At 53.5% G+C, this 18,011-nt stretch overlaps 1 protein-coding gene across 2 annotated transcripts in view; it reads left to right on the forward strand.

Moving 5' to 3' along the window:
* HIVEP3 (HIVEP zinc finger 3) overlaps positions 1–18,011 on the forward strand; it is a 69,959-nt gene that overhangs the window by 43,238 nt on the left and 8,710 nt on the right. For both annotated transcript variants that reach the window (XM_042022483.1, XM_042022484.1), the window contains exons 4-5: positions 7,521–7,696; positions 16,701–16,799. In XM_042022483.1, the coding sequence (XP_041878417.1) occupies positions 7,521–7,696; positions 16,701–16,799 (275 nt within the window). The remainder of the gene's footprint in view (positions 1–7,520; positions 7,697–16,700; positions 16,800–18,011) is intronic.

Here is an 18,011-nt window from a genome sequence, read left to right on the forward strand (position 1 = left end):
TGCACAGGATGAGGGATCAGGCACAGGAGCAGGGATCAGGCACAGGATGAGGAATCATGCACAGGATGAGGGATCAGGCACAGGATGAGGGATCAGGCACAGCTGCCCTGGAGCAGCTCCTGCGCTCCCAGCTCCTCCCATCCCTGCAGCCCACAGCGCTCCTCCAAACCCAAATGGCAAAGCGATTTGCTTTTGCTGATGGAGAAATGCCATTAAAAGTCGTTCTCTTTTTGTGTTTTTAGCCCGGTGAAAGCTCCTTGGGTGGATTTGGGTTGTTGGTGGATGTTTTCCACGCTGATTTCGCCGCCTCTGGAGGCAGCTCTGGGTGTGACAGAGGTGTCAGAGCTTTGTGAGCCCCTCCCGTGGGTTTACAGCAGGGAGCAGAGGCCCAGCAGGTGCTTTAAAGGCTGAACGGGCATCAAATCCTTCCATTGGTGCTCCTTGAAGACATTTTCCATCTTTGGTTCATGTTTAGCTGAAATCTTCCACTCCCTGCCTTCGCTCTGCCGCTCTCAGGATAACTGTCCATAAAAATGTCCCTCCATCCTGACCATCCCGTGCGTTTTTCCAGATAATCACGTGTCCCCGGACCTTTTCCTGGCTGTCCTTCAGTGTAACCATTCACTTTTCATGTTCGTTCCTCCCAAATTCACCTTTGCATCCACCCCCCTCACACAGATCTCGTTTCCCTCCCTGTTTTTCTGGTTTGCTGGCACCATTTGGATTTTGAAGTGCAAAAAAAAAGACCCCAAACCGACCCTGGATGCAGTCATGGGGTCACATCAGGAGAGATTTCCTTGGATTTGGTGGCACTGACCTGCCCCTGTCCCGGTGGCCTGGCTGCTCCCGGGACACTGCTACAGGCAGCAATTCCTGTGGGGTTTTCCAGCGAAATGTGGACTCTGTCAGTGTCCATGTTTTGTAGGGAAGCTGGACCATCACTGATCTGCTGCTGGGCAGTGCCCTGGCCGTGGTTCTGAGGGGCTGGCGTGTCCCACTCAGCCCCAGTGGCACCGAGGCCGGGCTGGCAGAGCTGTGGTCACCAGGAGGGCACTGTGGGGACATCCCACTTCATTGTTTCCCACTCGGAGCAATGTGAAAAATTGCCTTGGGTAGGATCTGAGCTGTGGGGACCCACCAGGGACAAGATGAAAAGCAGAAAGGTTCACTCAGGCCTGGGTGATCATTTCTGGGGTTTTCTTTTCAGTGCCATAAAATCCCTCCTCCTCCTCCTGTCTGTGCTTGAATTCCTGCAGAGAGAAGTGAGCAGGATGCATTAATCCCATTTATTTGTGCCTTTGGGGGTTCTTGCTGGATTGAGGTGCATTCTGTGGTGCTCTGTGCTGTGTGAGATGGAGAGGGAACGGCAGAGCTGCCACCTTGGGCTCCCTGAGGGCAGATTTGAGGTTGTCAGAATCCCTTGGGAAGCCATCCTGAAAGGCACAGGAGTCCAGGAAGGCTGGACGTCCTTCAAGGGGGAAATCCCAGGAGTCCAGGAAGGCTGGATTTCCCACAGGAGAGCAATCCCAGGAGTCCAGGAAGGCTGGACATCCTCCAAGAAGGAAATCCCAGGAGTCCAGGAAGGCTGGACATCCTTCAAGGGGAAAATCCCAGGAGTCCAGGAAGGTTGGACATCCTTCAAGGGGGAAATCCCAGGAGTCCAGGAAGGCTGGACATCCTTCAGGGGGGAAATCCCAGGAGTCCAGGAAGGCTGGACATCCTTCAAGGGGAAAATCCCAGGAGTCCAGGAAGGCTGGACATCCCTCAGGAGGGCAATCCCAGGAGTCCAGGAAAGCTGGACAACCCAGGAGGGCAATCCTGAGGGGCTGCTTTGCCTCACTCTTTAACAGTCAGATCAGTTTTCTGTGGGTCCCCAGCCCCCCGAACTGGAAGAGAAGAACTGGGAGCAGAAGGAAGCCCCATAATCCAAAGGGAAATGGTGTCTGTGACCCCACTCAGACACACACGGAGCTCTGGGGCTGGATGGAATTGGCAGAAACGTTCACCGAGCCAGTTCCCACCATTTCCCAGCAATCCTGGCTCACTGGGAGGTCACAGTGGACCGGAGGTTCCCAAATGTGACCCACAAGAAGGGTCAGAGGAGGATCCAGGGGACTCCAGGCCTCACCTCGGTGCTGGAGTAGGTCATGGACAGATCATCCTCAGTGCCACCACACGGCACGTGTGGGACAGCCAGGTCCAAACATGGACTGAGAAAGGTCTTCCCAGGCCAGGTGGGTGAGGGAGAGGTTGTGGGTGTGTGTCTGGACTTTGGGAGAGCCTCTGGCTCCCTTTCCCAAAGCATTTTGGGGCCACTCAGGGCCTGGGCAGGTGCTCTCTTTGCTGGGGAAAAGCTGGAGTTCAATGAGGGGAAGATTTCATGCCTCAGCTTTTCTGTGATTCCCCCAGCCCGTCCTTACCTCGGGATAGATCCTAACCTGTTATCTAAATGAAATCCCGCTGCAAGCCACACCCCGGTGCTCTGCGCTGTGCCTGGGGCAGGGGATGGGCCCTGCCCTGGGGCTGGTTTGTCACCTGGGGCAGTGCCACCCTGCCAGTGCCACACCCTACCTGAGCTGCTGACACCTGACTGGGGGCACGGGGATGGTGACAGTGACACCCTCACACTGTGGATGTGTCCCTGATGGTGACAGTGACACCCTCACACCGTGGGTGTGTCTTTGGTGGTGACCGTGACACCCTCACACTGTGGATGTGTCCCTGATGGTGACAGCGACACCCTCACACCGTGGGCATGTCCCTGATGGTGACAGTGACACCTTCATACCTTGAGTGTGTCCCTGATGGTGACAGTGACACCCTCACACTGTGGATGTGCCCCTGATGGTGACAGTGACACCCTCACACTGCGGGCGTGTCCCTGGTGGTGACAGTGACACCTTCACACCTTGAATGTGCCCCTGATGGTGACAGTCACACCCTCACCCTGTGAGCGTGTCCCTCACCCAGCTCCCACCCTCTGTGCAGTTTCCCTGGCGACTGGTGCGTTCTGTCTGTACGGATCCATTATTCCAGCCAGGAAAAAGGAGATTTCCGTGCCAGCTCCTCCCGGATCCGTACCCAGCTTTGTTGTGCTTCTCTGGAAGCGCCTGGTTTGTCTCGCTGCAATATCTCTGTCTGGGAAATTGGGATGCTGGAGTGATTTGGGATGCTTTTAGGAACCTGGAAATGACATTGTCTGGTGTGGGGTTTGTGAAGGAATCCCTCTGTTTGCCCTGCTGGAGCTTGGCACGAGCGAGGGGACATCTCACGGTGACTGTATGGCCCTGAGGACACACCTGTGTGTGGTCATCCCAGCTGGTGTTTCCCCAGGGATTCCATGGGAAAGGCTGAGCAATTCTGCTGCACGCTCGGGTTCAGAGTGATCATTGTGTAGGGAGCTGTGAGGAAGGCAATTAATGGTCGGTAATTAGCGGCACTGTGGTGGTTACACATTTATCCGTGACCTGGCAGATTTTGCAGCAGACACAAAGCATAAATGAGATCAGTTAATCCCAGAGCAGCCTGTCAGGAACTTCCCGAGGACTTAGCCAAGCCAGATGAGTGGGCAGCCTGGTGACAGATGAAATGGGCCATCAACAAACCCAAAACCTGACACCAAAGGCCACAACTGCAGAGCTTGACTCGGTTCACTTGACAGGGAACCAAACCCAGCAGCTCAGGACAGGGATCAGATATCCCGTTCCCGTTCCTGTGCACCCAAAACCCAAAAAACAAACAAGGGACTTCATCAAATGTCAAAACCAGTCGAGGAAATACTTCTTCAGTTGCTGTGAGAGCCTCCAGGGGTGTTCTTTGAGACAGCAGCCAGCTTCAAACTGTGGGAATTCACAGAATTAAGGCTGCTCACCTCAATTTTAAAAATGTAACCACTGTGCCCAGGCTGTGACCAGCAAGGCCACATCAGCAAAGCCTTTGCAAGGCGAGGTAAAATCCTGGTGGAATTTAAAAAAAGATTTGAGAAGGAAGCAGGAGGGAAGGGGTGATTCAGCCCAGCCGTGAGCAATGAGTCCCCCGGAAACCTGCTCTGCCTCGCCGCCTGCCAACCACCAAACTTCCTTCCCCCCTGGCTGTCCAGGGTTTTATCCTGTGGTTTCCAGCCACATGGAGATTTTGGATGTGGCTCACAGTACTGAGGGGAAAAAAAGAAGTGTTTGTGGCTAAAAAGGCTGGTCAGGAATTTGTAATAGCCGATACTGAGAACTAAAGCTCCTGAAGGCTGCGAAGGAATAAATGCTTCGTGGGTTTGGGTTTCGGCTGAAGGGAAGGAGCTGAGACAAAGCTTTTGCCAGGCTTGTGTTTTCCCATTGTTGGGTTTCCTGTGCCTCCTGACAGCCACGGCCCATTCTGGGGCTGTTGGGTCTCTGGTACTGCCAAGGGTGACACCAGCACTGCAGAGGCTGTGCCCATTCCTCCAGCTCCAAGAAGGCTTTGTGGTGGTGGCCCAAAATTTGCCAGCAGGACACACAAAAGAACCTTTCAAAAATGCATCAAATAGCTGAGTTTTTCTCTGTGTGTGTGTCTGTTTGAAAGGACAATATCCAAATCAGTTTTTGGGCTCGTAGTGACCATTAACCTCCCGTGTTCCCAGCCATGCCCGCTTTGGAGGGGAGCAAGGGGAGCTGCTAATGCTGGGATTGTGAATTCCACAGTGCTCGGGAAGAGAAGCCCAGATGTGCTGACACAAACCCCAGCTGTGGCTGTCCACGGGATGTGCCAGCAGCAAACCCTGCGGAGCAGGGAAGATCCTTTGCCCGGGGTGAAGCTTCACACAGAGCGAGCTGTGGCTGATTTGTCTCTCTGATGCAAATCAGATGGGCACAGGAGCAGGGAAACCGGGATCACATTGAAGGAATTATGTCCATAAATCTATCGCAGCCCTCGGAGCAGGCAGATGGCATAGGCAGCAGCGTTCTCTGGGTTCTGGCACTGTCACCTCCTGCTTTCTTCCTCTTTGGTTTGGGATTCCTTAAGATTAACTTGCTTTTCACCTTTCTCCCTTCTCCCTGCCTGTTTTCCACGTGGTCTCGGGGAGCTGTGGGGGAATATCTGTGCTGGAGCCTCCCAGAGTGTCAGATGAAGTGCAGTGCCTGATTCCAGATTAAATCACTTGTCCCTTGTAACGCAGCCCCGATGGCTTTAATGAGGCCGAGGGAGGGAGGGACACAAAGACATTTCCACGGGAGGGTGTCATCAGGGGCAGTGCAAGTACAAGGCTGATAAAGGAGCAATTCCAGGTTTTAAATGGCCAGGTCATTCCCAGCACAGGGACAGGCAGGGAGGAGGCAGAGAGGGAAGCCTCCAGTACAAATCTGAACAGAAAAAAAATCAGGATTCCCGATTCCTTTTGCTCCTTCTGATGCTTTAAGTCCCTGGCTGAATGCCATCCCTAAGAATTAGTTACGTGGGATCTGTGTGGTTAAATGGAGGTAACTGGGCGTACTGGGATGGACACTGGGGCACACTGTGAGCTCTTCAGACACCAGCTCAGCCCCCTCTGCCCAGATAATGAGAACCTTGTGACGATGGGTTTTGATGTTGGCTTTTTTAGGGGTTTTGGGGGTTTTTTTGGTGGTTGGGAATGGCCACAAGGGGGTGGCGTTGCTGCCACTTCAGTCACAGCAGATAAAATAAAGTACTTGGGCCGCCAGGTGAGCCTGGCGAGGATCTAGAGAACTCCTGATGGCACCCAAGGACAGAAACACAAACTGTTCCTCCGCACGTTGGGCACCAAGATCTGGTTTAGTCTGGTTTGTGCTCCTGCTGCAGACTGGGGCCGTCTAAACACCCAGATTTCCTCTCTCTTCTCTAATCCGTGTCCAAGCCTGAATCCGTGAGCTCATGCCCTGAACTCGCGAGCAGCTCATCCCCCTCTGAGCCTCTCCCACGTCTCTGTGGGGCTCAGCCAGGACTGGCAGCACAGAAGGGTTTAGTCCCAGCTCACCTCCTGCACCCAGGAGGATCATCCTGAATTTCAGCTGCAGCTCCCCCAGACACCCCCCTGGAGCTGGAATTGCCCGGACTCCTCCTGAGGGAATGGAGCAAAGTGTGTGGGAGACCCAGGGGTGCCCGCGGTGGGACTCTCCCACTTCTAACTGCACCCTCACAGGTGGCTGGGATGAGTTTCCACGGCTGCACCCTGTGCAGGCCATGCCATTCCCATCCTATCCATTCTGGGCTGGATCAGGGATCTTTGTGTATTTTTTTAACTCAGTTTTAAATGACTTTAAATGGTTTTTCTTCGCTATAAATACACAGAGTTTAGCATTTATTGTATATTCACTTGCTGGAGTGCTCAACCTATTCCAGTGCAGCTGTTTCTGTTCGAGCTTCTCCTCAGTCTGGCTGCTGTTTTCTCACCCTTCTGGTTTGGAATGGGCTTCGTTGGGAAGATACTAAAACCTGACGGATGGTGTTGGATGCCTTTGGATCCCCTATTAAGAGCCTTTAGACAGCCTGATTTTTCCAGGGTGGATGTTTGGAGATTTCTGAAGACCAGACTTAATTCCTCCTGGGTAGAAAAATGACTTGCAAGAAATGCCATGCTTCAAAAATTTGGCCTCTTTAAGATCTGAGGGGAGCAATTTCGTGTTACCTTATTCCTCTTGTGCTGTGAGCACAGGAAATTGCAGACTTCATTTGCTGAGCAGCAGGAGGCCGGGAGATTTGTCTCAGTCTTACAAGGGTTTTTCAACCCCCCATCCTGCAGCCTTCCCCGTGCGCTAATGCCTGGACAGAAAATCAAATATATAATGGGAAGGAAGGATGACCAACCTCATTCTCTTGGGTAGAACTAAATCGTGATCCTGTGCCAAGGATAAAACAGCCTGGACTCTGCGGTGTTTACATTTAGTGGTAGTATGATTTATTTGTTTTAAAAAAGGGTGTTTTCTTCTCTTTGTGTCCATTCTGGGTGTGTCATTCAGGCTGTGCGGGGGTCACAGAGGGAGACGTGGCATCAGTGACTTCTCAGCTGGCTCTTGCTGCAGCCCCAGTGGGTGGGAGGTGGTGTCTCAGGAGGTTTGGCTGGGATGTGTTTGCCCAGCACCCTGCACGGTGCTGGGCATGTTTTAAAAGGCAGGGAGAGAGAGGCAGCTGGGCTGGACTGGGATGAACTCTGTCCAGACTGGCCTGAGTGCCTCAGTGTGTGTTTGAGGATGGGGACATCAGGACAGTGAGGTGCCCCTGTGACTTAGCTCAGCCTCTTGGTGTGCACAGAGCAGCACATGCAGGACATGAGGACATGTTCCAGCAGAGGAATCAGGTGTCTGGAGGCATCTGGGAACAAGCTTTGGATGATAATTTGCATTTATCCTAATTACCCAGAGCTACCAAACAGCAACCAAGACCTGTGGTGTCAATAACGCGCTGAACTAACCCAGCAAAGTTGTGACTTCTTCTGTTGAGGTGGGAATCTTCTTTTTTTTTTTTTTTTTCCTTTTTTTTTTCTATTTTTCTTTTTTATTTTTCCCCTTTATCACGCCACCTGTTGCTCATAGGTACAAATCAAACGAAGAGTATGTGTATGTGCGAGGCCGTGGAAGAGGGAAGTATGTTTGTGAGGAGTGTGGAATTCGCTGCAAGAAACCCAGCATGCTGAAGAAACACATTCGCACGCACACAGACGTCAGGCCGTACGTCTGCAAGTACTGTAACTTTGCTTTTAAAACCAAAGGTAAGCCACAGCCAGCTCCCAGCTCCTCTGCGCAGTGCGGTGGCTCTGCCAGCCTGCTGGGGGGCACTGGCAAAGGGCAAGGGAAGGCCTTCCCAGGGGCTGCAAGAGCCCAGGAGTTGGAGGGAGGGGGATGAGGGAGTTGGAAATTGGTTGGTGTTTCCGGAAGAGGAGCAGCTCCGCTGCAGCAGAACTTCGCTGCCGTCCTCCTTGTGCTTCTCTCCAAGGGAAAAATCCTGAAATGCAGCTTCCCTGGAAGGGCTTTCCTAACAAAGCCACCCCAGAACGCGAGCAAGAGCTCCAGGCTCCTGGCCGAGCCCCTGGATCCAGGCTCTGGGTGGCTTTTCCTGCTGGTGCTCTCCAGATCTGCCCATTCTCATCCTCTGCAGTTGCATGTGGCTTCCACATTCTCTGTGTCACATCAAGGGACCTTTTCCCTAAAGGCCTCCATCCCAGGACATCGAGCCATCAATGCCACCAGGTCTTCTCTGCCATGGCCTCAGGGAGGGTGTGAGTGAGCCCAGGAGGAGCCTGCAAACCACAGACCAAAAAAAAAAGTCTATTCCAAGAGAAATGGGGATTGGGACTTCCCAAATGTGCCAGAGGTGCCTTTAACTTCCTGTAGGGTCTGGCACCGTGGGTTGGACAAATCTCTGGTGGCAGCAAGTGTTGGGGTAAAGGTGTGGGGCTCAGTTTCTCAGTTACAGCTTGACAGAGATCTGTGAGTTCAGGGAGCCTTTGGACAACGCCCTTGGCCACGTGGGGGGATTTTGGGGGTTGTCCCATGCAGGAGCTAGCCTGGGTGATCCTTGTGGGTCCCTTCCAGCTCAGGATGCTCTAAAATGCCCGTTGTCTGTCACCAGAAGGTGGCACAGCTGGGAGGGCTCAGTAGGCAGGAAGGACCCGGTGTCACCCAGGCAGGGGCACGCTGTGGGTGTGGGGAGCGGCACTGGGTGCTGCGTGCTCTGTGGCACGGGTGCTGGCCCAGAGGTGACAGAGGAGGGCAAGGGAAGTGGCCGGAGCGGGTGACTCGGGGTGGGCAGTGCCTGGAGCCGGTGGCTTTGCTGGGAAGGCTGGCGGGGGATTTCTGGGTGACAACGTGCTGGTGATCACTGGGGGAGAACGGGAAGTGATACCGGGTTTGAGGCCAGGCTTTCATGCTGCACATCCCAGCGACGGTTCTTCCTCTCCCTCCCATCCTGGAGCTGTTTCTGATTCATTTCCTTTCTCTTCCCCTCTTGCTTTGACTTCGTTCCGAGGTTTCCCTTGGAGAGCTGAACCTGCTCAGCCTCTCCCGTCACTTCACCTCACTCCCCACCATGCTTCTGTAGGGCTTTTGTCCAGGGTGCTGGGCCCAAACCATCCTCTCCACCACCTCTCTGGCTGCTCTGCTCTTCATCTCTGCTCCCTTGAAGGCCACGATCTGTCAGCTCTGACTGCACATTGCCCATGGACACTTCCCTTCTTCCGCTTGGCATGGGCAAGGGAGCATGGAAATGCTTCCTTCCACAAAAACCAAAAAAATCATCAACAGTCTGTTGGGATTTGAATGGCAAAGTATCCATTTGCCTATGGATGCATGGAATGGGCAGCACTTCCCCGGATCGGGGTTTATGGATAAATAGTTGCATGATGGTGACTTGGAATTGCATGAGAACGGCTCTTTGCTGGGAGGGCGTGACGGGCAGAGCCCTGGGACGTGCTCAGACTGCCCAGAAATGGGAGAAAAGCTCTTTGGGGGCACAAGGACCTCGGGAAGAGTGGGGGGAAAAGCCCTGAGTGTGTTGATAAAAGCATCAGCTGGTGATGGGGAGTTATTGCAAACGAGAGTTTGAGTTTGCTTAAAAAATCCCCGCCAGGGGTAGGAGGAAAATCTGGATTTTTGCTCACGCCCTCACCAGCGATTTTTTTAAGCCATCTCAAACTCTGGTTCTTAGCAAGAGTGACCTGGAGGAGCTGGGGCTTTGCAGAACTGGTGTTTCCCAGCTCATTCTGGAGCCACTCCGGAGGGGCTGGTCCGGGCCCCGGCTCCTGGGTGGCTTTGGCAGCCCCGGGAATTGCAGAATGCAGAAGCTGCAGCTCTCTCCCTCCTGCCAGGCTGCACTTGCACAAACACAGAGCTTTTTTAGAAATCAGCTTTGCAGAGTTAATTTTAGCCTTCGGCATCAGCTCCAGGGGGAGGTCTGTGGAGCTGGCTTCGTTTTGGCGGGGGGAGATCTCTCCAGCATGATCTAATGCTCTAAACTCTCAAGCAGCCTGGAAGCAGTTAAATGGGTCTTTATTATTATTATTTATTATTATTGTTTTTAATGAGGATCTTTATCTGGTTAAAATGTACCTCACCACCCACCCCTCCCACTCCACAAAATCCATCTCCGTGTTCCAAGAACTGGGAAAACTTTTGCAACAGAAAATGCTTTAAATATTTCCCCTTATTCACTAATTGTCTGCTTTTTTGTGCCTTTCTGTCACTGGAAGCAAAGCTGTTCCTTTGGGTTACAGAGCTGCAGGGAAATTTTTTTATTATTATTATTATTTTAAAGCAAATCCATGAGTTTGGTTTGGGGGTTTTGTTTGTTTGTTTGTTTTTTGTTTGTTTGGGGGGTTTTTGGGAGGTTCTTTGGGTTTTTTGGGGGGTTTTTTGTGTGTGTGCTCGCTTAGCTGATGGGAACAACAGCCTTGGAAATCTGGTTTGTAGAGATTTATCTGATTTGGTGTTTCTGGAGCAGATCTAAAGGTGCTTCTTTAATGAGGTGTCTCTTCCCCTCCGCTGAGGTGGGGCTCTGTGACCATGGCCTCCAAGAGGGTCTCTAGAGGAGGCTCAGCAGCTCCTGCATTGTTTTCTGGGCAGGAAGGAAAGGAAGGAAAAGCTGTTTTCCCTTTCAGGAAGGTCGGGGAGAGCTTTTCCCTTCCCCTCTCTCGCTGCTGCTCGGGGTGAGCTGGGACGAGGGGCAGTGCTGGCACATTAATGCCCCCTGTGCAGACATTCCCCTTTTCCAGTCATTTTCTGCCCTCCTTCAGACTCACGTCACCCTCTCCCATCCTGGTTGCTTTCAGAATTCCTCAGAATTTCTGGACAAAATGTGTGGAACAGCTCTGGGTGGCTGCTGCTGCCTCTGCCTGGAGGTCAGAAGGGACGAGGAGCTTCATTTGAATTTAAAGGGAGCTGTGTGAAGGACACCGGTGCTGCTGGCTGGAGACACCCATTTCGCAGTCTGGGCCACTCACACTTCCCAGACACCAGACTGCTCCATGGCCTCAGCCAGGGTCTTTAATAAATTCATTTTCAGTTCCTTAAATCAGCCCTGACAGCACCGAGGTTACTGCACATGCGAATATATTCAATATAATAAATTAAATATATTAAATGTGTCCCCCCCCAGCCCTTAAAGGGCTGCACAGTTTGTTGCTATTGCAGCTCCAGCAGCCTCAGCCTCCCCTGGAAGGCGCAGAGTGGGTCCAGCTGGTGGAAAACCCCGGCAGAATTCCCTGCAGGGCACAGGGATGGACACATTCCCAAAATATCCGGAGGGCTGCGGCCCTTCCTCAGCGGCCTGGAGGAGGGGAAGGGGCTGAGCATCCCTGGGGAGCTGCTGGGTGTGGTCCCTGTGCTCCTGGGGATGTCACAAATGTCCCAAGGGATGGGGACAGAGTTGTCCTCAGGGATTTGCTGCCTGGACATCCTGTGGGGTGTGTGGCCAGGAGCAGAAAATGTCCCAGTGGTCCAGCCAGGAGATGAAACACGGAGAAAAAGGGCTCTGGAACTCTCCAGGGAAAGGGAAAAAAATCCAGGAATCAGGGCTGGAAGCAAAGGACTGGTGACTTGCAGTGAAATACTCAGGGATGTGTGCTTTAGCCAGTGCAGCCATTGAAGTCTCAGTCTCCATGGGAAATCTGCTCAGGGTTAGGATTGGGAAAGCTGCAAATCCAGGGCAACTTTCTGGAAAATCAGCCTTTAGCTGGTGCGAGGGATAGGCCTGATCCAGGAGGTGGCTGATCTTTTATAGCCTGTGTGGACACAGGCAGGATGTGCAAATTCACTCCTTTAATATCTGTGTCAATAAGGATAAAATATAAGAATTGATTTTTTAAAAAATTGAACTCCTTTGCCCAATGAGTTCTGTAAATTAAAGCTTTCCTCCTCCTAAAGTCTCACCTGGGGACGTTATCTCCCCACCAAGACCTAAATCAAGGCCTGTGAAGTATTTAAATCCCAAGTAAAACCTGTTTCAAGGATTTATCTGGGACACAGAGTATCATTTATGGCTGGTTCTCCGTGTGTGAGTGCATCTCCCAGCAAATCACAGAAACCTGGAACGGTTTGGGGTGGGAGGGACCCTAAAAGTCACCCAGTGCCATGGACAGGGACACCTCCCTCTGTCCCAGGCTGCTCCAGCCCCAATGTCCAGCCTGGCCTTGGGCACTGCCAGGGATCCAGGGGCAGCCCCAGCTGCTCTGGCAATTCCATGCCAGCCCCCGCCCACCCTGCCAGGGAACAATTCCTGCCCAAGATCCCATCCAGCCCTGCCCTCTGGCACTGGGAAGCCATTGCCTGGGTCCTGGCCCTGAATCCCTTGTCCCCAGTCCCTCTGCAGCTCTCCTGGAGCCCCTTTAGGCCCTGCAAGGGGCTCGCAGCTCTCCCTGGAGCCTTCTCCTCTCCAGCTGAGCACCCCCAGCTCTCCCCGCCCGGCTCTGTGGGATTCTCCTCCTTCCAGAGAAGCTGCTGCTCTCCTGGTGAATGATTTTCAAAGAGGGACGTGACAATTGCTAATCCTGGGAAGCTGCGACCGTTTGTGTCCCGGTGCTGCCTCCACGCTGAGCTCCTGCACTCGGTCATTTCACGGTTTTTTTGAGTTTATTTTTTGGCTGTTGCTGAATTGATCAGGTTAAAGGGCAGAAACAGAAAGGACGGTGCACCCCCAGCACAGACAGGATCGCTTTGACAGGAGTCTCAACGCTTCGGCTCCCTGCGCTCTGCTCTAACTCCGTCACCTTGCGAGGATGATAACGGCTCTTCCAAAAAAAAAAATTCATTTCCCTCATGAAATTTAGCTGGGAAATCACTTCTATCCCCCATTAAGCTGCTTTAGGTGCTTTTGGAAGGCTCGAGGCTCGGCTTTCTCCAAACAACACAGGCATTTAAGCTGCTCTAAGTCCCCAGTAAGACCTCACAGCATCGGCAGAGCTCAAGCAGCTGTAGCACATAGTTCTGGGCAGGCGTAATGGGAGCCTCTGCTCCTCCTGGGGGCTCACAGCTCCCAAGAATTCCTGAGGTTTTTTTAAATAGAGCCAGTTTATTTCAAATCTGGGAGGGTTTTGGTAAACAATCCCCAGAGAGGAGCACTCACCTGCTCAGGGTTCAGTGCAATTCCTCTGCTATTTAAACCCAGCCTCCCTGCTGGTCTCTCTTGCTCCCTCGGAGATGTTTTTTCCATGGTTTCCAAGGAAGCAGTGCTGTGTGGTTTTCTTACTTTTTTTCTTTTTTTTGGCCTTTTTTTAACTCGGGAGCCAGAACTCTGCGAGGCAACAAGTAGCTGTGAGCCTTCCCTTGTAGGATCCAGGTCCGGCTTTCACTTAGGCAGAGTGGTGCCAATTTTACTGGAAATCTGCCGAAGGACTCGAGCAGCTTTCATCCTGCCAGCATTAATTAAGGGGTCGAAAAAAACCACAGACTGGAGGAAGAGCCCTGATAAGACAAATATCCTTGTCCTCCAGATTGCTCCCAGGATGATCACTCAGCTTCTCAGCTGGTGGGAAGCAGCATCCAGCTCTTCATTTCCTTCAAATGATGCAGTGGGGGCAGATGAGGATCTGGCCTGCTGAGTCTCCCTTCCCTGAAAGGATGCAGCACCCCAGTTCTGTTGGGATTTCTCCGGGAGTGTGTGCAGGATTTGCACCCCGAGCTTTGCAGGAGGATCTTGGCTTTACCTGGGGGGGATGAAGGAAGGGACAGAGCAGAGGAAAAAGAAGTTGAAGAGGAAGAAAAGTAAAGCTTGGAATGAGTTGGTGCTTTGGTGTTTGGGGTGAATTTGCTGGCGCTGGGGGCTGGCAGTGCCTGGGCTGGGGAGGGAGGGAAGGCAGAAGCCACACACTAGGACAGAAAGGAGAACAGGAGCTGACACTGGTGGCTCCTGGCACAGCTTCTCAACCCCAGCGGCTGCTGAGGTGCAGGGAGGGCTCTGGGAGCCCTGCCCAGGTCCTGCAGCTCCACAGGGACAGGGGCCACTGGACCTTTGGACACCTGAGGTGGCCACAGTGGCCTCGGAGTGCCAGTGAGGAGTCCCCAAGCACGGCACCGAACAGCCCCCCTCTCCTCAGGAGTTCCTGCTGTTGCCTCCTGGTGTTTCCAGAGCCCGGTGCTTGTGGCACAGAGGATTTCTGGGCTGCTTTTGGGGCTGGGGCCACACCAGAGCTCCAGGGGATGTCCCCTCCTGCTCAGCTGGACCCCCACATCAGCCCCTGCTCACAACAGGCACTGCCCTGGGCTGGTTTTGTGTTTGTTGCCGTTGGGGTGACTCCAGGCAGGGATTTTGCTGTGCTGGCTGAGCGAGGATGGGGCATTTCTGCCAGCCGGGCTGTGAGGTGCCCTGCTGGGCGGGCGGCAGCACAGGGTGGATTTCAGCACGCTGACTCAGTTTGTGTTTGTGCTGCTTTTCACTTCCAAAACCAAATTCCAGCTCCATGAGGCCGCAGTTTGGACTGGTCGGGTGCTTTTTTTTTCATTTTCAGGCAATGGTGATTCACTGGGAGCAGAGGTGGCCATGAGAACACACTTCTGGCTCACAGGGTGGGTTTGGGGCCACAGCAAAACTCCTGTTTTGGGGTGGAGAAAGAGGACTCTGATTTGGAGCAGGGAGCTGAGCCAGGCCGGCCTCATCCTCACACCTGAGCGTCCTGACCATGGGGCTAAGGGGAATTAAACACGAGGCTTAAAAATAATAAATCTCTCTTACTTGGAGCTGTTTTGCTGCATTTAAATTATTAAACATCCCCTGGATCCACATCCAGCTTGGGTGCCAGCTACAGAGGGATATAGAGTCAGCCTTTGTCTCCCATGGTCTTCCCTGCTGGAGCTGCTCCATTTTGTATGAAATGGGCTGAAATCAATAATTCATGGGCTAAGGAGGAATCCAGGTGGCAGCTGGGTGGTTGTGGCACTCTCTGAGAGGTGAGGGCACCACGGGTAATGCTCTGCTCCAGCAAACAGTGGCTTTTTTATCCCAAATATCCAGAGCAGCAGCAGGAGAGGCTCAGAGAGACTCTCTGTGCTCCCACCAGCTCAGGGACTGGGCACTTTGGAGGGCAGGACCTCCATCCTCAGCTGGAGGTTGTAATAAAGTGGGAGAATTCAGTTTTTTCCTCTTTTTTTTTTTTTTTTTTTTAATTGTTTGGTGAGAAAGCCAAGCCTGGTTCCCCTCAGTGCCCTCAGGTGACAGTGGCAGCAAGGCTGAGGCCACAGCAGGGAACGGGCAACGCTCAGCCAGCGCTGGGAAATTCAAACATTCCTTCAGCAGGGCCCAGGTTTCTTCTCATCATCCCCTCAGCCCATAAATCCCTGGAAGCGTCCAGGGCCAGGCTGGATGAGGCTTGGAACAACTTGGAATAGTGGAAGGTGTCGCAGCCCGTGGGACTGGATGGGCTTTAAGGTCCATCCCAGTCGCAGTCTGGGATTTTAGGAAGAGCTGTCAGAGAGGGAAGGGAAAATGGGACATTTCTGCTTGAATTCTCCTCCCTTCATTTCCTGTCTGTTCCCCCCTCCGCCTGCTTCTCCCCCTCCAGCAAACGCTCCCCTTTGTTCAGCATTCCCTGGGCTAAAAGTTGGGTTAATTAGTGTCTAATTAACCTGCCTGTAGTGTGGGAGGTCGAATTAGAGAGGTGCTCTGTGGTGCCCAGGAGTTAGCCCACCTCCCTGTCCCAGAGCAGCCCCCAGTGACCTCCCATGGCATTCCCTCCCCCACAGGGGCTGGCCTTCCCAGAGATTCCTGAATTCCAGAGGGTGTCCAAGGCTCCTCCTGCTCAAGGAGCCGAGAGCTTTGGCCTGGTCCTTTGGTGCATTCCAGAGCACCTGAGCCATCCTTGTGGGGGAAAACGGGAATGTGGGGGGGTTTTCCCTCTTGCTGGCAGCTCAAACCCTCATTTCATCATGGAATGATAAAACCATTAAACCTGTTAAAGCCCCCCAAGATCCTCCAGCCCAATCACTCCCCAGCACTGCCAAGGCCACCCCTGCCCCCTGTCCCCAAATGCCACATCCACTCGTTTTTGCAACATTTCCAGAACACCTGAGCCATCCTTGTGGGGGAAAACGGGAATGTGGGGGGGTTTTCCCTCTTGCTGGCAGCTCAAACCCTCATTTCATCGTGGAATGATAAAACCATTAAACCTGTTAAAGCCCTCCAAGATCCTCCAGCCCAACCACTCCCTCCCTGCCCCGTGTCCCCAGGTGCCACATCCGCTCATTTTTGGAACATTTCCAGGGTGGAACCGCTCTGCCCTGCGGTGCTGAGGATCCCCTCACCTCCAGGCAGGCAGGGCTGTGTTGGGATGAGGTTGGAGGTGATGCCACGCTGGGATGTGTTTCCCATCCCCGCTTTCCTGCCATTTTTCCTTTGCTGCACCCTCACAGCTGAAAAAACCCAGGCATTTTCTTCCCCCAGCCCCAAAACTGTGCCCCAGCAGTTTTTGCAGGCTGCAGAACACCTGAAGGGTCCCCCAGCACCTCCTGCTGCACCCCAGGGCAGCAGCAGAGGGAGAGAAGGGGGGACCTGGCCTTGTGTCACAGGGTATTTGCAGTGGGCAGGGGCTTGGGGACAGTCAGGGACCTTAGTCTGGTTCAGAGAGAGTTTTGGCTTGTGACTGCTGAGCTTGCAAAATGGGAAAAAAAAGGAAAAAAAGAAGAAAATACAAAAAAAATCTAAAAAAAAAACAAAAAAAGAAAAAAAAAAGGGAAAAAAAGGGGGGGAAAGGAGCCATATTTGAGTAAAATACATTTTCTGCTTCTTTTCAGGGAATCTGACTAAACACATGAAGTCAAAGGCCCACAGCAAAAAATGTCAGGAGCTGGGCGTGTTGGTATCTTCACTGGTGGATCTGGAAGCCGAAGAAGGTAAAACCTTCCCCTTTCTAAAGCTGCTGTGGGTGCTGAGGGAGGGGCAGCATCCAGCCAGGGCCCAGCCCTGCTCTGCAGAACGTCCTGCCACAGATGGGAGCAGTTTTGTCCCCCCCAGGCTCCTTCCAGGGGTTTCTGTGTGCGTGGGGCCGTGCTGGGAGCTGCATCCGTGGGGGAAGTGTGAGCCTGGGTCTCCTTGCTGGGGGTTGGTGGTCCCAGAGGAATTTTCTGGCTTTAAGGGCTCTGGTTCTGTGCCTGCCTGAAGTTTTTGGTGGTGCAGGGATGGGCAGGGATGGGCAGAGCCGGTCCTGCTCAGTTCTCTGTGCGTGCATCCCAATAAACAGGGAATCTGCGGCATGAGAAGTCCTTGTTGGTATCCCAGGGTGTCTCTGCCATGCTCTGAAGGAGCTCGGGCCTTTCGTGGCTCTGGAGGGAGTCTCCAAAGCAGCAAAATGAGACCCCCGAGGATCCCACCCCAAGGATCCCACCCCGAGGATCCCACCCCAAGGGCGATCCCAAGCCCCGAGGATCCCACCCCAAGGAAGATCCCAGCCCTGAGGATTCCATGCGCGAGGCTGTGCAGCCCCACCCTGGTGCTGCAACCACGGGCTGGAGGGTGAAGGGGAAGAAACCATTCCTGGCAGGCTGGATCGGGGTCTGGGAGATGCTTTATCACTCCAAGTGCTGAATGTGAGCATGGGGGCGGCGCTTTGGCGGCCCTGCAGGCCGGGGGGCTGTTCCTGCACCAGGCAGACGCAGGTGGTGCTTTGCTCTGCCCTTCCCGCAGGAGGCTACAGCCAAAACCCAGCCAGGGATTTTGCAGTTGTCATCCCGAGGGAGAAGTGTTGGTGTGGTGTGAACAGCAGGATGGGGAGGCTCCTGCCGTGGAACATCGCTGGAGAGCCCTTTCATCCCAGGGACTCACATAAAATAATTGATTAACTGAGATCTGTCCCTGCTCTCACACCCCCTTTTGGTGTTGCTTCAGCAGATCCCTAAAGCCACGGAGCTGCTCCAGGGCTGGAGCCCCTCTGGAGCCAGGCTGGGAGAGCTGGGGGTGCTCAGCTGGAGAGGAGAAGGCTCCAGGGAGAGCTGCGAGCCCCTTGCAGGGCCTAAAGGGGCTCCAGGAGAGCTGCAGAGGGACTGGGGACAAGGGATTCAGGGCCAGGACCCAGGCAATGGCTTCCCAGTGCCAGAGGGCAGGGCTGG

Source organism: Corvus kubaryi, unplaced genomic scaffold (assembly GCF_017639235.1).
Source record: "Corvus kubaryi isolate FWS band 111438036 unplaced genomic scaffold, C.kubaryi_AGA036_p1.0 37209, whole genome shotgun sequence".
In the NCBI taxonomy this organism is placed as follows: Eukaryota; Metazoa; Chordata; class Aves; order Passeriformes; family Corvidae; genus Corvus; species Corvus kubaryi.